The sequence below is a fragment of the Magnolia sinica genome, chromosome 11, assembly GCF_029962835.1.
Source record: "Magnolia sinica isolate HGM2019 chromosome 11, MsV1, whole genome shotgun sequence".
Classification (NCBI taxonomy): Eukaryota; Viridiplantae; Streptophyta; class Magnoliopsida; order Magnoliales; family Magnoliaceae; genus Magnolia; species Magnolia sinica.
The window spans coordinates 1,617,644-1,639,672 of record NC_080583.1 but is presented as its reverse complement, the minus strand read 5'-3'; the positions used below and the strand labels follow the sequence as shown (position 1 = coordinate 1,639,672).

General features: G+C 42.6%; 2 protein-coding genes and 1 pseudogene across 2 annotated transcripts; 1 reads left to right on the top strand and 2 right to left on the bottom strand.

Annotated features, from left to right (window-relative positions):
- The first annotated feature begins 7,098 nt into the window (after window positions 1–7,098).
- On the top strand, window positions 7,099–7,605 carry LOC131218229 (large ribosomal subunit protein eL43z-like; annotated as a pseudogene).
- A 978-nt stretch (window positions 7,606–8,583) lies between these two features.
- On the bottom strand, window positions 8,584–9,580 carry LOC131218228 (anthocyanidin 3-O-glucosyltransferase 5-like; the record flags this gene model as incomplete). The annotated part of the gene is made up of 1 exon (XM_058212908.1): window positions 8,584–9,580. A coding segment is annotated over one exon (606 nt), but the record flags the coding sequence as incomplete, so codon positions are not given.
- Window positions 9,581–9,605: 25 nt separating this feature from the next.
- On the bottom strand, window positions 9,606–10,881 carry LOC131219049 (hydroquinone glucosyltransferase-like). Its single transcript, XM_058214011.1, has 2 exons — window positions 10,867–10,881; window positions 9,606–10,292 (listed from the first exon to the last, which is right to left on the bottom strand). Exons 1-2 carry the CDS (start codon window positions 10,879–10,881, stop codon window positions 9,606–9,608), a joined length of 702 nt encoding a protein of 233 aa, XP_058069994.1.
- Between the last annotated feature and the right edge of the window lie 11,148 nt (window positions 10,882–22,029).

Here is a 22,029-nt window from a genome sequence, read left to right as displayed (position 1 = left end):
ATGTAATATGGTAGATGGGATTCGTCAATCTATGATGTGACTAGCGAGAACATGTTTGGAAGGTCACCGTCTCTCCACAGGATTCGTCAATGCATGAATGGTCGTAATTCCATCCCATGTGATCCGTTGTAACTCATGCGCCCAAACATGGCCTTAGAGGCTCACTATGGTATTTACCCAACCTATTCATAAGGTCACAAAAATTAGAATGAAAAGAAAACATAAATATCAACTTGATTTAAAATTTTTGTAGCCACTAAAAAAAAGTTTAAAATTTAATTTCCACTTCTTTGTGTGGTGTGATCTACTTAAGCCTTGGAGCTACCACTACAAGAAAAGGGAGCTTTAGCCTCGGTTTAAAACCGTGGCTAAAAAGGTTTAAAAATGAGACTAAAGCTTTTAGCCTCAATTTTGCCTCAGTTATCCAAACCGAGGTTGAAACCCCCATGGCTAAAGGCTTTAGCCTCAATTTTAGCAACCGAGGTTAAAATGACTTTTATAGCGTTGGTTCTTCAAATGAGGCTAAAAGAACCTTTTTAGCTTCAATTTTCTCGAAATGAGGCTAAATTAAAATTTTAGCTTCCATTATTTCCTATTGAGACTAAATTCAAATTTTAGCCTCAGTTGCCTCTAATTGAAGTTAAATCTATTTTTAACATCGGTTCTCAACAACCGAAGTTAAAGCCTTTAACCATGGGAGTTGTAGTCTCAGTTTAGATAATTAAGACAAAACTGAGACTAAAAATAGATTTAGACGTGTTTCTTTCAGTGTGTACCTGCCTGACAAACATCCTGAATCATTAGCTCCCATGATTTGATTAATTAAAAAACCAAGCATTACAATTGTCATTAATAATGCTCAATTCTCTAAAAAAAAAAAAAAAAAAAAAGGTAGTCCTTAGCAATTGAGTAAAAATCATCAAACAAAGATCCAAAACTGAGTTTTGGAGCCATGTCTTAAAATGGGAGGCAGATTGTCTGGTGTACCACACACCACAGATCTGCTTGGCTGGTAGTTTAATGTCACCAAATTCGGTGGGTCCCATCATGAGATATGTGGTATATCTCATCAGTCCTTTAGTTGGGAGCTTGTCCTAAGGCTTAAGACAAAAAATAAGACAAATCCACATCTCCAAAGATCAAGTGGACCACACTGCAAAAATCATCGCGGGAATTGAACATCTACCATTAAAACCCTTCTGGGGTCATAAACGTGACGGTGAGCCTTATAAATGTTTTACCAGTGAGAATTATTCTCCTCACTATTATTTGTGGTGTGGTCCACTTAAGCTTTGGATATGAATCATTTTTGAGGTCGTCCTCTAAAATGATCTCGCAAAATGGATGAACGGTATGGATATAATTAATACATCATTTCAGGGGCCATGTAACTTTGATCTCCTTTGAACCGTCGGTACAATCGGAGCTGGAGCGGCAGAGCTGGGCTTCACACGACACGTACCCACGCCAGCCAGATCGGTGGTGTGTGGTACACCAGCCAATCCGCTTCCCATAAAATGATATCAACGGTGTGGGTAAATCACGTACATAAAATGGAGTTTACAAAACTTGGTAACGTAAACACACCACCAAGTTCAACAGGCAATCCGCAATACCTGGTAGCCGGGGTTGTTTGGGGTATATAAAAATATTTTTGACAAATCCATTCCGTCCATCTATTTTGAAAGACCATAATAAGACAAGATTTTAAAAATTAAATAGATTCAAAACTCAGGTAGGCTGCACCAATAAAACATTGTGAATAGAAGCATCTATATTTGAAACCTTCTTAAAGCCGTTATTACCACTTTGATAAACTGTGGGAACCAGTTTCATCTTAATATAAAACTTAGGTTGAACCCAAGGCCTTCAATTCCCACGGCCCGCGTGGGCTTCTAGGGAGATCATGGTCTTTCAACACAGATGAATTTGTCGCTAGAGCTAGGCACGGGAGGACTCAACTCATCCAACTCGTTTAGGTCCGACTTGATCCGAACTAAGTGGGTGAATCGTCTTCTTCCAATCCGAATTCAAACTGAGTTGAATTTGAGTTACCCCGTAACTTGATTTAACTTGAAATCCAACTCGGTACCGACTCGACTTGATGGAAACTTGACTAGTACATATATATTAAAAATAATAATAAAAAAAAGATTAAAAAATAAAAATAAGAAATCGTCAGATCTAAGATGCTGATGGAGAGGCTGCAATTCGGCAAGTGAATCTAGGTCTTGAGTTGAGATTTCAGCCCGTGAATACCCATTGCACTATGCCGACTCAACCCGAATTGATATTTGTAACCGGGTCCAATTCGGTTCGAATTGATCAAGCCCAAACCCGAACTTGGATCGGGTCAGGCATGCTGGACTCGGTACCGAGTTGGGTCAAGTTCAGGTCAAGCCTATTTCAAAACCGAATCCAGTCAAATCAGCCCTAACTTGGTCCAACTCCACTCGATGCCCACCTCTATTTGTAAGAGACATCTCCATTAGCTCCACACATCCCTATGCACGGGAACATATATGTGCCTGGGTCACTGGCAATATTGACTCCCTACATCTGTTTGTTTAGATTATTTTAAGTTGTTGTATCAAAATTTAAGCAGATCCAAACCTTCCATGGACCACATCATAAGCAGTAAATGATCATTAAAAACTTTTTTGCAGGCCACAAAAGTTTTGGATCAATCTTATATTTATATTTCCCATTAATCCAGGTCTGTTTGACTTATCAACGGATTGGCTGGCAAATAAACATTTAGGATGGGCTTACGGTGGGTCCTGAGATGTTTTTAATGGTGGGCATTCAGTAATCACTATTTCCTGTGGTGTTGTCCACATGAGATTTGGATTTTCTTGATTTTTGGGATCACATGGTAGCGTGGGCTAGAAGAAAGGATGGATAGCCTGGATATAAAAGAACCAATGGAAAGAGTAGATATTGAACACATCATTAAGATGGCCCACGGTGAGGTGTACCCGGGTAACAGCTAATCGGCTTCCCAGGTAATCATAGCTGTCCAACAGGTGGCCTGCAAGAGGTCGAAATTGGTTAAAACTCACAATCAAATGATCTGAGCTTTTCAGCTATGCGATTTTCATTCCGTGGGCCACTAATTCAATAGCATGTTAGGTGCATCAGCGTACATTCAATCAGTCAAACTCACAACCGAATGGTCTGAGCTTTCCAGCCATGCATGTGATTTTCAGTCCATGGGCCAGCAATTCCACATAATGTTAGGTGGGGCCCACCGTGATGTAAAAAGCCTTTTGCATAAAGTTCCTGCACTGGGAAGCTAGGCGGGGCCTACCATGATGTTTGTTAGGAATTCATCCTGTCCATCCCAAACGGACACTCATTTTAGTATATACAACCAAAACTTATACTGATCCAAAGCTCAGCTAGGCCACGTAAGAGGAAACAGTGGAAATTGAATGACCACACTTTCATTTATTTATTTATTTTTCACGCATAAGCTGTACAGAACCTGGACAGCTTTTCAGGCTTCCCCTGTCTTCAGGAAACTAGGGGCAGTCTGTCATATAGGCTTAACAAGAAAGAGGCATCCTACCTATGGGACGCGGTCTCTAGCCCGGAATTGGCAGTTCTGTGGGTGGGCCCACCGTGATGTATCTGTTTAACCAAGTCTTTCATCCTTTTCTCGTATCATTTTAGTTCATGATCAAAAAAATGAGGCAGATCCAACGCTCAAATGGACCACACCACAGTTGACTCTTGCATTTAATGCAATTGGCCTTTAATGCTTTGTACATTTAATGCAATCAAGCTTATTATTTGGTGTGGTCCACATGAGCATTGGATATGTGTCATTTTTGTGTTCATCCACATGAGCATTGGATGAACTGCTTGGATAAACAGATATACCAGGGTGGGCCCGCCCATTGAACTGCCCATTGGAGGCTAGAGACAGACACAAAAGAATATTTTTTCTAATGGTCCCCAGCCCACTTTGTCTAGCAAAAATAAAATCAATATTTTTTCTAATGGTTCCCAACCCACTTTGTCTGGCGAAATCAGCCCCCAGATAACGAGGTTGGAAGTGATCATAGTTGAAACATTTGCGCAGTCACCAAAGTTTTATACCAGGCTAAGTTTTTTTTAGGTTTTCAGCTCAGTAGAGAGGGAATGAACTTATAAACAGTTTAAATGGCATACAAACATCGAAGGGTTAGGAAGTTTTCAACAGGAGACGCTTCATTTTCTCACTCGTATGGCTTCCTTGAGTTTTGGATCCAGTTGATTTTTGGTCACATGTTTTAAAATGATCTCCTAAAACAGATGAACAGAGTAGATTTCTCGTAAAATTAGTGAGCCCCACTTAGCTTCGGACGTACCGTCCGAGGGGCGTCTCAGGCATAAATGCCAATTGGATCCAAGTGGCGGTTGAGGATCCGTTTGGATGCACTTTGCAAACGGAAGCGGATTGGCTGTTGTACCACACAGCGGCTGTAAGTACGTGTCGTGCGAAGACGAGCGCTGACGCTCCTCGAGCTCCGAGTTGTACGAACGGTTCAAAGTAGTTCACAGTTACATGGCCTCAAAGTGATGTATTTATTATATCTACACCGTTCATTTATTTTTGGAGATCATTTTAGAGCATTATCCAAAAAATAAATCATATCCAAAGATTATGTGGACCACACCACAAATAGCAGCAGAGATAATGATTTTCACCGTTAAACAATTCGTAGGGCCCACCATAATGTTTATTTTCCATCCAATCTGTTCATAAGGTCACAAGGACCTGAATAAAGAGGAAAAACAAATTTCATATTGATCCAAAACTTTTGTGACCCAAAAAAGGGTTTCAATGGTAGAAGTTCAATCCCCCACTGCTTTTTGTAGTGTGGTCCAGTTAATAGTTAGATTTGTCTTATTTTTCGTTTGAAACCTTAGGATGAGCTCGTCAAATGAATGGACGGTTTGGATATAACACATACCTCATGATAAGACCCACAAAACTTGCTGACGCCCATACACAGCTATAAAACGGGTGTGAGGTACACCAGCCAATCCGCTTCCTTTGCAAACCCATGTCTCCCCCGATAAAATTGAGATTAGATGTTTCCTGGTGCAGTAGATTGCGCCTGCGACCGTCCCAAGAAATGTCCAGAGATGAGACTGAACAAGATTCAATTATCAAGTGAACCATACTTGGGGTAAACGGTGGTGATTGAACACCCCATCATAAAAAATAATTAAAAAAATTTTTTTTTTTAAAAAAAAATCTTTTTAAGGCACGCCTTAATTTTCATAGTGTCTATTTGCCAAACAATTAGTCGACGAGGTCACATAAGCCTAGATGAAGGGAAAAATAAAAACAAATATCATCTTTTAAAATAAAAATAAAAATATGATTGTATATATATTCAAAAAGAGATACAGAGATTCGGGCCTCCCCACTAGAAAAATAGGAACCCAGGACTGCCTATCATATCCATGTACACGCCCAGCACCCCAACGCTACTATGGACATCTTCATGTCTCCTTAATGGAGCCCAGACCTATTTTATCTAACATATACAGGCCTTTTATTGACGCAAGAGAGAACGTGAGGTCGAGCACCGTCTTCTTCAAGAGGATAACTATTCCGAATCCACGGAACTTCTCTGGACTCATCACAGAGACTTCTTGAATCCACGAGAAAAGAAAGCAGAAAATAGAAATAAATTCTAATAAATTCAAAATTGATTAATTCATTAGTAAAAACGAGTTCACAACCCTTTAAATAGGGGTACCAAGCAATGAGAAAGAAATCAGTATCAAACTACAACTAAAACTCCTAGAATTCGCGACTTACTATAAATAGTAAACTTACTATTTATAGACGGTCGTGATGTCTACTAGTGCGCAAGGTTTTTGGCCAAAAATAGTAAGTGTCCTATTTGGCTTCACCAAACTGTTCTCCTAATTATTCTAAGCTCTTTTCACGTTGGGCGCAACTCCTAAAGCCCGACGGATGAAGAGTTATAATCAAACTAAAACTTACTATTTATAGTAAAAACGAAATTAAAATAGGAAAACGACAGTTGATCTAGGGGTTTTTCGCAATTCCGGGTTGCGCAACTCTGCATAGCGGGGTTGGTTGGCTAAAGTAGCTCGTTCTACTCCAAAATCATATATTTTACGTCAGATAACTCATTCTGGATTGCGAGATACGCCCGATTTAAGGTCCAATGGTCTGGATTACTTCTGTCGTCGACCGGGCCTTTTCTGATCCATCTTGGCCATGAAATTGTCCGCAACCTACTTTACATCACTTATGCACATCGGGAGGTATCTAACAGTCTCAATGGCCGAATGATTTTGATTTAATCGCACCAGCCTTTGCCAGGCCATCGGCTGGGCAATTCCCTTCTCTAGGGATGAGGGATAATGAGAAAACTCGCCTATTCTTCAATCTTCTGATCCTAGCCCACCAATATCTCCACTTCCAAGTTGGAGAAGAGTTCTCATTGAATGCATCCACCACACATTTTGAGACAGATTCTAGCTCTAACTAACTATACCCAAATTTCACACAGGGACATAGCGTCATATAGAGGCCGGAGTTCAGCCCTATTATTAGTACCTACCCCATAGCTAGAGGAGAAAGCGAACAGAAAGGAACTGGAGGAATCTCTGCAAAGCCCGCCCCTCCCAGATGGGCCAAGGTTGCCGATAGCAGAGCCATCTACTTTCACTTTCACCCACCCCGTGCTGGGTCTGGACCATTTTACATGCTGCACAGTTTTGGCAAGGAAAGGCCGGGAAGGGATCTCCAGACTTTGGAAGAGGGAGCACTCGGAAATGCACTAAACTTCTGTGGCTCATTAATGGTCAATCACCACAGTTTCCGGTGGTATGGTCGACCTGATAATTGGATTTACTTCATTTTTTGTATAATGCACCACTAAAATGATACGGAGAAATGGATGGACAAGGTGGGTTTTTTTTTTTTGGGTTAGCTTGTTAGTACGCACCCACTGTCAGTACACACTCCACGGTCAGCCACCCCCACTAGGAAATCGAAACGAAGACGTTAGCATTGAAATTACGCAGCACTGCATTCCGGCCCTTTCCGTTCTTCCCCAGCAGTGAAAATGACCGAGCATACAAAGAAGGCCCGAATCGTGGGCAAGAATGGTACGAGATATGGTCGTACCAGCTTGAGGAAGCAGATCAAAAAGAAGGAAGTGAGACAGTATGCAAAATACTTCTGTGAGTTCTGCGGGAAGTATGCGGTTAAGAGGAAGGCTGTTGGGAAATGGGGTTGCAAGGACTGTGGCAAAGTGAACTTACACCTTAAATACTGCAAGTGCTGTAACTGTGAGGAGCACAATCCGACAGCTGAGGTAGCAGACTGAGGGTTGATGGAACCTGCCTGTTAGGGTCACCAGTTATCGGATTTTGTTTCTTGAAATTACCTGGTCACATTCAAAACACAAACTGTTAGAGATGAGGTTTTGGGTTGTTGATTTGAATGCATTGAATTGTAGCTGGACTATTTGAGCTGACAGAGGGGATCTGTAGATGAAGCGCATGTTTCTCCCCACAGTTAGTGCGGGGGATCAATCAACATGAGATTTCAGACAAAAAAAGAAAGTTAGGCCCCACCATAAGGTCCGCAGTGTCTTGGATGAGGCCGGGGTCTCACCTAATCCACTCCCAGTGGAGTACTTGCATTAAACATGTATTTTGCAGTAAAACTAAGATATTGTTGGCTTTTTGAACGTGAAATCCAATCTACTGAATGAAAAACTGTAACTGCTATAGTTGAGGTTCCCAAAATACTCTTAAATTACGTACCTATATAACATAGGGATTTTGACCATACCGGTATTGTAGTATGGTCAAATTCTTGGAAGTTGTTATATGGGTCATGGTTGTCATGTTATATGTGTCATGGTTAATATGGGCCGTGGTTGTCATGTTATATGAGTCGAGGTTATGTAACGTGTGGAGTTCATGGTTGTAGGTTGTCATGTTATAAGGGTTATGGTCCTCTAGTGATTTATGTGTCAAATCCAATCCGTCCATTGGATTTAGTATTTAATTTAACATCATGTGCTAAAAAATGAGTTATATTCAATTTCACTGCTTTCTATGGTGTGGTCCACATGAGCCTTTGATATGCCTCATTTTTGGGCTCACTCCTTAAAATGATATTTCAAAATAAATGGATGGCGTGGATAAAATATATACATCAAATTGAAGACATGCTCGTGGGATATTCATGTATGCCTTGCATGCAGTGAAGAAAGATTATTATTATTATTGTTATTTTGTTTTATTTTTGAGAAAGCAAGAAAGATGATTCTCATCTTACTAATTAAGGGCAAAATTCGAAAGGAATAAAACAACAGAAGAGCCAAACTCTTTGGAAAAAAAAAAAAACCAAGAAGAAGAAGAAGAATAAGAAAGAGCCCACGTAGAGGCCAAAAGGTTAAAGGAGAAACACAAGCTCCCTTACAGGAATAGGGCGGGAAACAGTGTTAAGAAGGGCATTGACTAATTTAATAAAGAAGGTTTTTGTAATGCTTAAAGCAACATCAGTCTGACACCCCAGAGGGAGATAAAGTCATGCACTCCATGGACATATAGTCCCATCTCCCAGTGAAGAAATTAACTTGCACAAAGAAAGTTATTGGAATGGTGTTGGTCCATTGGCTTTCTTTACAAATCAGGCTACTTCCTTTTTCTAAGTTCCTCTTACACTGCCATGTCCCAACACATATAGGCTAAAACCATTATTAGAAAACAACAGAAAATGGGATGAGCATTGTCTTATTTAAAATGAGGGGGCAATTGGCCACTCCACACGTGTGATCACAGGTGCCAACATGAGAGAGAGAGAGAGAGAGAGAGAGAGAGAGAGAGAGAGAGAGAGAGAGAGAGAGAGAGACCGTCTTAACTCAAGGAGGAAACAGAGACCAAAACACTTCCTAAATTAAGGTGGGTATTCATAAAACAGCTACTCTACATTTCCCTTGGGCTTTTGGAGACAGATTTTCCATTCATTGACAACATGAGAAAGCGAATTATACGAGGAACCACCCTCATCCAAACCTCTCAAGACACTGTCCCTCACCTCCTTCACCCTGCTCCTCAACGCCTTTCCATCTTCACTCTCCATCACCAATCTCACCACCCTCTCGATCTCCTCTCGTCTCACTCCTTCACTCTCCAGAGACACCAGCGGTTGAACTGCAACCTTGAGCTCCTCTGTCAATGTCGATGCATTCATCTTCTGCTCAGCAAAGAGTGGCCAGGCGATCATTGGCACACCATAGACAATGCTCTCTAGCGTAGAATTCCACCCGCAATGGGTTAGAAATCCACCTGTCGCCTTATGTCTCAAGATCTCTCTCTGCGGGCCCCACGAAGGAACCACCAATCCAATTCCTTGTGTCCTTGTTAGAAACCCATCTGGCAAGTACTCCGACGGGTGGCTGCATTGCCCGCCTGACGTTAAGTAAGTTGCCGATTTCTCATTTCCACTAGGCGGACGGACCACCCAAAGGAATGGTTGCCGACTCAACTCCAACCCCCATGCCAGCTCAGTAATCTGCTCAGCTGATTAATTATGTCCCGCCACTCTCGAACTACACATATATGACTGATTCATCCGGTTGCCGGTCCAACCATGCCAAACACTCATTTCCTGAAAGTAATGGGGTTTCTGATTGTATTATCGGGCCCACAGGATGAACAGATGGTGTTGGGATTTGCCTTAGTACAGGGTCCTCTCTCAAGGCGTTGATGGTTCTTGGCTCAAGATCTTCACACGTGTTAACTAGAATTCCCTGGGCCATTGTGTATCGGCGTGCTTGGTGTAACACCCATAGGTACCGATCGTTCTTCCGGTCCTGCAACGGGTCCATCATGTTCTCAATCTGGATAGGCTTGCAGCCAGGAATCTGCAGCGGTTCTTGGAGATGGACGTACTCGCCTGTAACCGCCACGTCGAGCGTTGGCAAATACATGAGGAGAGCTAGCAGCATCGCTGTCGATGTGAAGAACACGTACTTAGGCATGTGTAGCTCATCTGCTATCGGGAACGTGTCGGTGCCGAAGATGTCGACGACGAGGATGGTGGGCCGCGCCAACTCAGCTAGCGCGGACCGAAGGGCAGGGACTGATTCTCTAACGATTACAGATATTCGGGTCTCTATCGCAGCGTCGGCCGGGAACAGTCCAGAGACGTCGGCCGGTGGGAGGTGGATGATGTTAAGGCCTTGTGGAAGATTTGTGGAGCGGAGAAGGTGGGTTTGGGATAGCTGAGGCGTCGGCTGTTAGGACGAAGAAGCTGACGTGGAAGTTGTAGAGAGTAACTAACCGTTTACCGAACTCTAGGAGGGGGATGATGTGGCCCATGCCGGGGCTGGGGAGGATTGCTACGTGGGGATTTTGGGTGTCCATTGGCGGGAAACAGATTGAAAGTAGCCGGAAAAATAATGAAAGACAGGCTACCAAAAGCACAGTAGAAGAAGGTGACGATGTAGTGGTATGTAGACAAGCTCTCTCCATTTTGTAGAGATTTGACTGATCAGATGCGTTCTAGTGTCTGGGGCCTACCCATGATGGAATCCAAATGTGGGACCTACAGCTGTTTGTATGCCAGGTTAACCATATCAGAGTCCAGATGGCCCTTAATTTTATTAGTGGATTGCTTCCGCATAGAAGTTTTGGACTCCGATTCCTGCGGTCGGAAAGTAGTGGAGCCCACCATCATGTTTGTGAGAAATCCATACCGTCCATCTGTTTTGGATGTCAAGACCTAATAATAAAAATTGAGTCAGATCCAAAGCTCAGGTCAGCCACACAAACAGGAAATGAGGGGAGGGAAATGCCAATCATTGATACCTTCCGAGGGTTCATCGTTATGTTTATTTGCCATCTAAGCCGTTCATAAGGCTGATCCAGAACTCCTGCTGCCTCACTAATTTTTCAACGGTGGACTTTCAATCCTTGGTTTTTCTGGTACGTGGATTTGTCTCACTAATTATCCAACGGCGGACATTCAATCTCTACTTTTTCTGGTGCGTGGATCTGTCTCAGTTCCGGCCTCATTACCTAGATTTCTCACAAACATTATGGTGGGCCCCACTTAGCTTGCAACATTAGGTGTCACGGGAAACCGCGCTCAAAACGTTTTCCTTCCTGGAACATGTGGTAGAGTTGGGACCGTTCATCTGAGGTGCGGATTACGTGAGATCTTGGATCACCAAGGAAGGTGGTACCCTGACAGTCACCTATGTCCCTTAGACACACCTTCCAACCATCTTGAAAGCTCATTTTAGGGCATGATCCCAATAATGAAGCTGACCCAATTATTAAGTAGACCAAACCACAAGAAACAGTTGTGATTGAATCCTTGTTATTAAAATTTTCATGGATTCCACCAGAATATTTGTTTACAATCCAACCCGTTAACAAGGTAACAAACACCTGGACGAAGAGACCACACAATTATCGTCTTGATCCAAAGCTTTTGTGACCCACAGGAAGGTTTTAATGGTCAATCACTATTGTTTCCTGTACTATAGTCCATCTAGAATTTGAAAGTGCTGCATTTTTTATCATGCCCTAAAATGAGCTTTCAATACCAATGCATAGGGTAGGATTTGGAAATGCATGTTTCATTTTTTGGATCATGTCTTAAAATGAGCTTTCAATACAGTCGAATGGTGTGGGCGTAATCACATATATCATTGTGGGTCCCACATTCAGGAGTCTGATGTAGGACGAGGATCAAACACATTCCTAATGCACATGGACCGGAAGAATTCCAAGGAGAAATTGACAAAATTCAACATAGTTGAGCGATTGACGTACAAGTCGAAATTCCACCAAAAATTTCAAATTGCTTGCTAGCTGATTTCTGCCAGTTTAGATAGGTTGATAGATCCGTTGACAACTTGAAATACTATTGAAAATTCACAGAATTTCTAGTTCTAATCTCTAAACCTATTTGAGTCATTTTGACATGTCTGCTGGACAGGTTGATGGACGCAGAAATTTGTGCATTTTTCAAAATTTCTTTTATATTTTGATTAGGACTCTTTGATTATGTTTTTTAGTGTTTATTTGGAATTATTTAAGGATACTAAACTCATTTTTTAATTATTCAATCAATAAAATTCTTAAAAGTTATTTTATTTCTCTCGTGGATTCGAGAAATCTCTCTTGTGGGTTCAAGAGAATCTTGTGAATTCAAGGCGTTTAACAATCGAGGAAGACGGTAATCGACCTTTCGCTGCATCAATTGGTATCAGAGAGAGGCTTTTTCCATGGATTGATGGCTTCCAACGACGAGTCAGGCACAATCCCATGGATAATTCTCCAGGGAATAATCCTATAACAACAGCAGTGTTTGAAGTTTTCCATCGAGAGAATCAACAAACCATGCAAGGACTACAACTATCGATCAACCGTTTGATGAAAGCCTTATGACAAATCTATGTTCGTAATAATAACCAATATGAGATCAGCGATGGAGCTTGCGGTCATCATGTTCGTGGTGATGATCCGCCTCCAGTAGGCGCTGGAATTCTCAATCGTTCTGATCGCAGGATAATGTCATCGATGAATCGTAGAATCATACCTAAAGACGGTGAATCTAACGATGAGGAGATTGATGACATGATCCTCAACATCCCGGATGAGGCAGTGATTGGGTAGGTTGGATGGATCGAGAATTCAGGATGAAAGTCGATCTTCCTACCTTCAACGACCAACTCCACATCGAGGACTTCCTTAATTGGCTGCTTGAAGTAGAACATTTCTTTGACTATATAGACATCGTTAAAGAGAAGAAAGTTAAACTTGTAGCCTACAAGTTAAAGGGTAGAGCTTCAGCTTGGTGGAAACAGCTTCAACTCACACGAATGAGACGGATAAATGTGTCAATCCACACATGGCCGCTAATAGAGTAGTTGATGCTTACATGAATCCTTCCCAGTGATTACGATCATATATTGTCCCAACACTACTAAAATTGTCAACAGGATAGCCGATCGGTGAGAGATTATTTTTTAAAAAAAACATATTATTTATCGGTAAGAAGTGAGGATAGCCGAACGGTGAAGGGTTATGTAGAGAAATCTTATTGTTTGTCAGCGAGAGGCGACCTGATCAAGACAACATCGTGACAAACCGCCAAATTCATTAATGGTGTACGTGTGGCCCTTGTGGAAACGAGAAACCAACCCAAAACTTCTAAAGTGGTGGGATAGTCTCTCATAACCGAAAAAGATTTCGCAAACAATTTGAGGAAACGGGGGATGTAGATGCATTAGTTGAAAAAGAAAAATATATGGTGCCTATGAACATCCTAAAGGATTTAACACCAGTGTTACAAGAATTCATGGCAATTGTGTCCGATCAACTTCCTAAAGAATTGCCTCCCATACGAGAACTACAAAACCACGTTAGTCTTGTCTCGGGGGTAAGTTTGCCTAATTACCTATATTTTTAGAAAGAATGTGAGATCTTACAAGCACAAATAGAGGAATTGATCCATAAAGGTCAAGTCAAGGAGAACATGAGTACATGTGTTGTGCCAATGTAGGAGTCTACTATTAAGTACAAGGAAGAGGCTATCGAACATATATTTGTGACAAAAGATGTTTCAAGTGGATGATAATTTGCTAGTTCACTTGTGTACAAGGAAAAGTTTCTGACTATGGCATACAACAAGTTAATGAATAAAAAGAAAGGCATTGTTCTGATCCTTAAGAAAATCAGTGATAACGCCTTTGTTCTTTATCTTCTAGAGGAAATGAAGATCTCAAGGACTTTCAATGTAATAGGCCAGTATATAAGTCGTGAACCAAGCCTGTTGAAGATCTTGAGGAAGTTGAATGTGTCGTGAACCAAACTCAAGGATGAGTTTTTTTAAGTGAAGAGGTCTGATGTACCACGATGATCAAGTACGTTCCTAACGCACATGGACCAGAAGAAGTTGAAGAAGAAATTGACAAAATTCAGCATAGTTCGATCGATTGACAAATCCGATCGATGGGTCAAAATTCTGCCAGGAATTTCATATTTTTCACTGCCTTATTATGCCAATTTAGATATGTTAACAGATCTGTCAACAAGTTAAAATATTGTTCGACAGGTCGACATGTCAAAATTCACAGAATTTTTAATTTTAGTCTCTGGACGTTTTTTAGCCATTTCGACATGTTGACGAATAAGGAAATTTGCACATTTTTCATGATTTCTTTCCTATTTTGATTAGGACTCTTTAACTATGTTTTTTAATATTTGTTTAGAGTTATTTAAGGATGCTAAACTCATTTTTATTATTATTCAATCAATAAATTTCTCAGAATTTATTTTATTTCCTTCGTGGATTCAAGAAATCTCTCTTGTGAATTCAAGAGGAACTTACAGATTCAAGGCATTTATTGATCAAAGAAAATAGAACTAGGCATTGGACCGAGTCGGATCGGATTGGGTCCAACCCAATTCGATCCGAAATATAGGCAAGCTGATCCGAACTCAATCCGATCCGAGACCGAGTCTGGGAGATCTGACTCGATCCGATCTGTTTCGCGGTTGGCCTGACCCGAACCAAGTCAGATCGGGTTGGGCACGATTCGGATCAAAATTTTTAATGGTAAAAATCATTATGCTCGCTGCTATTTTTGGTGTGGTCCATTTGAGCCTTAGATATGATTCAACTTTTTTTCAAATGCTCTAAAATGATCACCAAGATTGGATAAACGGTATGGATATAATAAATACATCATTGTGGGGCCCATGTAATTTTCATCTCATTTGAGCCATTCGTACAACTCGGAGCTCGAGGCGCAGACTCCGCTCACCTTTGCATGACACGTGGTGCAAACGTGATGTGCACAAAAGCACAGTGGTGGTGGCTTACTTAGCAAGAAAGCACAGCGGCATGCTGTGCATAGTGCATTGTACTGTATTCACATTAGCAAGTTCTGTGGGTTTGATCATGGGGTATGTGTTGTATCCAAACCGTTTATGCATTTGGCGGGCTCGTCTTAAGGCTTGAGACGAAAAATAAGACAGATCTAACTATCAAGTGGAAAATGTAAATTGTTTAAGGTGAAAATCATTATCTCTGCCGCTATTTGTGGTGTGGTCCGGATGATCTTTGGATATTATTCATTTTTTGGATAATGCTATATAATGATCTCTAAAAATATATAAACGGTGTAGATATAAGAAATACATCACTGTGGGGCCAATATAACTTTGATCTCCTTTAAACCATTTGTACAACTTGGAGCTCGAGGAGCATCAGACGTCACTCGTCAGTGCATCTTCACATCGCGGGACGCGGATTTCCTGCAAGAGGCTTTTGCAGGAAGCTCCGGCGCAAGTATTCCGGGTGGGGCCCATTGCGATGTTCGTGAGAAATCAAACCTGTCCATCTATTTTTCGATCTCATTTTAGGACACATGAGAAAAAATAAGGTGGATCCAAAACTCAAATGGCCCACAAGTGTTGAAAAAGTGGGGATTTATTTTTCACCATTTAAATATTTATATGGCCAACAAAGTTTTGTATCGGTCTAAGTTTTTCGGGTGTTTTCACTTCATCCCAGTAAAAATGACCTTATAAGCAGTTTAGATGGCATATAAACATCAAGACAGATCCTAAGAAGGTTTCAACGGTAGGAATTCCTTTTCCCACTATTTCATCTTGTATGGCCCAGTCAAGTTTTAGATTCTCCTAATTTTTGGTCACATATCCTAAAATGAGCTCAAAAATGGATGGACAGGTTGGATTTCTCATAAACATCACGGTGGACCCCACCTTGCATCTCAGCACAGGAACTTCCTGAGAAAGCCTTCCGAGCAGGTGTCCTCTCTCCGTCTTCCTGAGAAAGCCTTTCGCAGCAGGTGACCTACAGCAGCTATATAGCTGGTGTGTACTGAGTAAACCCCGGATCAGATCGGATTCATTCAGATCGGGTTACGGATCGGATTGGTCCGGATTGACCACGATCCGAACTCAATCTGAAAAACATTTGGATCTGAAAGGCCCAACTCGACCCGCACCGATCCAGGTCGTCGGTTCAGATCGGATCAGGCCAGATCGGGTTGAATCCATTGGATCGGGTCAGAAATGCCCAGCTCTAAAGGAAAATGGTGATCAACTTCATCATGTCCCTGCATCATGGTCCCACCCATCCCACCCACCCTAATGGATTCGAGGTCTCACCTAATCAGCTCCCTTCATTTGGTGGGACACCATGCGGATATGACATATCCCAGATCAGGGACAAATAGTCATAGTTGTCCAACAAGAGGCCTGAAAAGGTACATTGGAGCAGCAACGTACATTCAATCAATAAAACTCACTACAACTAAATAGTCTGAGTTTTCTAGCCATGCGATTTTCATTGTGTGGCCAACCAACACCAATAAGGTGGCCCACCAATTCAACATAATGTTAGGCACATGTACCATGAGAGGAGGGAATTGCATTGGCCTTTTATTCACCAACCCGTATGTTAGCAGTCATCTTCTCTTGACCAAATAGTGGCATCTATGTCTCCAATGGGTTTATGTGGACATACCCTCCCAAGGGGCGTGTCAGGCCTAAATGTTGCTTGTTATTTGGATCTAAATGGCTATTGATTATCTCCGTTTAGTTCAAATTCTTTGAATTAGAAAATACATTATATTAAGTAAAGCATGTGTTTGATGGACCATTGAATTGTAATTAACTAACTACATTTTACAAATGATGCCGATCATCTATATACATATGCGACTTGAATGCCACATGTGTCATGCCCCAAACTCGGAAACTGGGCTCATAAAATTTTCGATCGTCGAATTCAGCGCTAACAACATCCACAGTACCCCATTCTCTGCTCCCGGCACCCATACACCAGGTTCCGATCCTGGGATTCTATAAGGAGGATTTTAAACATGATTCTGATTCAGTATAAGCATAACTATAAGCATAACCCACGTACAATAACTGTAAGACTGGTATCCTAGACCGTACCATTTCGTAGGCTTCCGTGGTCTTCCCGGTCGAATTCCGGCAACCTTCGACCTTTATCTGACATTTACGCGCGATCCTAAGCCGAATCCTGCAAACCTGAGTTGACTCAAACCAAGACTTATACCCTTGCGACCGCGTCGTTGCCGCGGTTCCGATGCCGCGTCTCATACGCCGAGGCGATACCTGGGCCTGGAGATGTGGGCCCGCGTTCGGTTTGAGGAAAAACGCCGTGCGTTACAAATTCTAAGAGAATGTCACATCAATCACTTCACTTGTCAAAGTACACCCATTACTCTATCTCATCCTTAAGTACAAAAGTAACCCTTAAAAGTCAACTCCCTCTCTTACCCAAGTACACTCATCCATCCCTCTCCCATCACTCCTCTCCCATCATCTCTCTCTCATTCTCTCTCTCATTTTTCCTCCTAAGCAACCCACGTCCAAGCTCCCCATGAGAGAGCTAGCATGGCCCACCTTCCTACCTCTCATCTCCACCATTTAAAGTTCATCTCAACCGTCAGAATCATTTCTTTGGAGCTCTAAAGACTATAGGCGGAAGAAGGAAGAGAAGATTAAAGGTGGGTGCTTTATAGGCTAGATTTTTATGTATTTATGATGGGCCAAGTGAGGCCTACGAATTGATGGTATGGATCTCACTTTGGACCCTTAATGTGGCCGATGGCCCACCTTAATTCTCATTATCATTCCATGATGGGGCCATTCTCCATGGACCCCATTATGATGTTTACTTTCTAGTTTGAAAAGGGGTCATTTAGACCTTCTATTTCGGTGGAGAAAGGATCTCCATCGTTGATTTTGATCGGTGGTCCCATATGAAATGGGACCCACATGATGTATGATTGAATGCATGGAAGGGACGGCCCATAGTGTCGGGGTCCCTCCATCATCACGTGTCTTTCTCTCTCTCCTTCCTTTATTTTGTGGCCCACTTAATGAGTGTATGTGATGTCCAAACCGTTCATAAAATGGACCCCATGGCCATCCAACTCATGTGGGCCCTACCCTTTAATGATGGAAAGCACAAGTATCAGATTGATCCAAGCTATGTGGATCACGTCCCCAAGCCATGTGGGCCATGTCCCCGTGGGACCCACCTTATATGTGTTACCCAACTGTCCAGCGTCCTGGGATGCTGGACGTGGCTACATAGAGAAGTGTGAATGACAGTGTGGTGTACTGGCAAGCTAACAAAGAAAAAATATATATAATATTATTTTATTTAAGCTTTTGGGTGGGCCACTCATATAAGCCTAACCTTGATGTATGAACCTTATCCACGCCATCCATTCCATTCCTCAGCCCGTTTTAGGCGTTGAACCGAAAAATGAAGTCAATCCGGTTTTCTAACGGGCCATAGCATAGGAAATAGTGGTTTTCACCATTAAAATGTACTCTGATACTTGTATACCCCAAAATATATCGAATATTAGGCTTGTTTAGCTTGTCTTGAGCCATAGGAGTCATTGGCTGGGTCGGATCTACCTGATGCGGGCCCCACCTGCGAAAAACCCCAAGAAAATCGATATAAAAAAATTTACATCACACCAGAGGATGCAGCAGCGTCCTCCTGCTGCGCTGGGGCGCTGGATGCAGGGACAGAGGTCCCATACGTGGGCCCCACCATGATGTGTGTTGAGCATCCACACTGTGCATTGGGTAGGTCCCCTTTGGGACAGTGGGCCCCCTCAAAAATCAACCGTATAAGGAACTTGGGTGGCCCACGTCACAGAAAACTGTGGGATTGAACGGCTGCCATTGAAACCCTTTTGGGTATCACAAAATTTTTGGGTCAATATGAAATTTGTTTTTCCTCTACACCTAGGTCTACGTGACCTTATTAACAGACTGGATGGAAAATTTACTTTATGGTGAGCCCCACGTAGGACCCACGTATGATGTATGTATACCCACACCGTCAATCCATTTGGTGGACCCCACCCTTGATGCATGTGTTACACCCAAACCGTCCAACCATTTAGCAAGCTTGTCTTACAGGCTTGAGACTAAGAATGAGTCAGATCCATAGTTTAAGCGGACCCCACCATTGCACTAATGGGGACAGTGACATCCACCATTAAAAATTTCTAAGGGCCACAGTATTTTCCTATTAAGCTGATATGTGTTTCCACTTCATCTATCACTATGTTAGTTTATGAATAGGTTGGATCTCTAATACATTAAGGCGGGCCACACCTTAACGTATCCGGCCATTAATCAAGTGGACCACACCACATAATAGTGGAGGATTGAATGTCTATCATGGAAACCCATTTGGGTCATAGAAGTTATGGATCAATAGGGAATTTGTTTTCCCTCTTAATCCATGTCTTTATGACCTTATGATTAGATTAGTTGGAAAATAAACTTTATAGTGGGCCCTGTGAATTGTTTAACAGTGAAAGTCGTTATCTCCATTGCTAGTTCTGGTATGACCCAAATGGTCCTTCAATATGATTCTTTTTAGGCATGTGATAGGGCCTATCTTGATGTATTTGTGGCCCGTTGTTGAGGCCCACCTTAATATTTATAAGGCCCATTGCAATGGTGATTCCACCATAGTTTATGTAATGATGTTCATGACAGGTCGTGCCTTGGGAGCAATGATGGTTTGACGCCCACATTGTAAGAATAATGTTGGTTAAATGTCCACATTATAACTCTCCCTAAGGCCCATTGATACCACCCACTTGATGTATATTGACCCATTGATACGGCCCACTTGATGTATATTGACCCATTGATACGGCCCAGTTGATGTATATTGACCCGTTTGTGCGGCCCATTGATACGGCCCACTTAAAGTATTTTGACCCATTGGTGCGGCCCATATGATGCAGCCCACGTAATGTATATGAGGCCCATATAGTGTGGCCCATTTGATGTATATGAGATCCATGTATTGCGGCCCATTGTGATGTATGTGAGGCCCATATGACGAGGCCCGAGGCCTACTGTGATGAGTATTTGGCCCATGAGTGAGACCCATAGTGATGTGTATTAGGTCCTTGTATGAGGCCATGGGCCTACGATACGTTTGGCTCTATGTGGGCTACTCCTTGGGAGCAATGATGGTTAAATGTCCACATTGATGGGCAATGATGGTTGAAAGTTGCCATTGTAACCTTCCCTTAGGCCCTTGGTTAGGCCGATTGTCGGGGCAATCCCATTGTAACCTTCCCTTAGGCCCTTAGTTAGGCCGATTGTCGAGGCTGATTGTATAGGTTGATTCTGATTATCGAAGCCAAGTATCGAGGCCGATTCCGATTTGTCAAGGTCGATTGTATAGGCTAATTTCGTTTGTCAAGGCCAAGTATCGAGGCCGATTCCGATTATCAAGGCCAAGTATGGAGGCCAATTCCGATTTGTCGAGGTCAATTGTATAGGCCGATTCTAATTGTTGAGGTCGATTTCGATTGCCGAGGCCGATTATCGAGACCCATATGATGTATATACGGCCCGTAGTTGAGGTCCATTGTGATATTTATTCGACCTGTGTGATGTATAAGCGGCCCGTGTTTGAGGCCTAATGTGATATATATATGCGACCCGTATTTAAGGCTTATTGTGATGTGTATTCAACCCATGTTTAAGGCCTAATGTGATGAATATGAGGTCTATGTGATGAGGCCCGCCTTGATGTATTTATGGCCCATCCATGAGGCCCGCCTCGATAAATTTGTAGCCTGTCCATGAGGCCCGACGTGTTGTATATGAGGCCCATGTAATGCAACCCACTTAATGTGAATGAGGCCCATGTGTGAGGCCCACCTGTGAAATATATATTAGGCCCATGTGAATGGCCCTAGTGATGTATTTGTGGCCAAGTTGATAAGGCCCATTGTGATGTATTTGTGGCCCGTATGGCGAGGCCTGTCATAATGTTTATGTAACCCTTGTATAAGGCCCATGTGAGAGGCCCATCGTGATGTGTATTAAGCTCTTGAGTGAGGCCCATGGTGTTGTATATTTGGCCCTTGTGTGAGGCCATGGGTCCACTATATGTTAGGCTCTATGTGGGCTATTCCTTGGGGGCAATGTTGGTTAAATGTCCACATTGTCGAGGTTGATTGTCGATGCCGGTTATTGATATCGATTATGAGTACATGACAACATAGCATCATGATACATGCTCATACGCATCATTTGCATGTTTGTTATGAGATGTGGTCGACCATTTCATATGTCATTGGGCAGGTTGTTATGAGACTCCCTGATAAGCGGAGACTGTCTCACATGAGCGCACAGTATGCGCAGGATTGATGCATGTCTGAATTGTATGACTCATGCATCTTACATTGTGTGTTGTGATTACTGTACGCCCTAGCGACATCAGGGCCGTAACCTCCGCAAGCATATCGTGGATGGTTAGACGGGACATCGAAAATTTATTCTAGCATTGGGCTGCCATAGATGGCCCTGGGTGAAAATCCCTAAACCCTCTTGGTACCAGAGGATGCCCCAATGTCAAGACCGAGTGGATACATGAGCACCCGAGTGCCGAATACCAGGAGGCCGCGTCTCCCACTGTGTCGTGGTCGGTTGGGAGGGGGTGTGGCCTTACTCGCCAGAGGGTAAGGAGCATAACTAGGATGAGTCTGACCAGCTCGTAAATGGGTCCACTATCGACGTGCCGGATAGGTATTGGCAGACTATTGGCAAGGCGAATAGTGAGATTTCTTACGCTCACTTGGACTGTGCTGTTGGGAGAGGGGCAGTGCCATTTGGAGTGTACTAAACCCCGGTGATGATCCCAGAGAGGAATCGTACTGATATGTGAACTTTTTGAGTAGGAGTTGCATACTCATTCATTCATTCATTCACTATCCACTCGGGCTGGTGGTGCGCAACTATTTGTTACGTGTACCTTCGCAATGGCCAGGATTTTGGTCGGGGCGCGCGACTAACCTGAGATCAGGAGTTTACCACATCGAGTCTAACTATCCAAATTTAGGTATGGGACTGGTTTGGATAGAAGTCCCTTGTGATAGACCCCATAGCCTACGA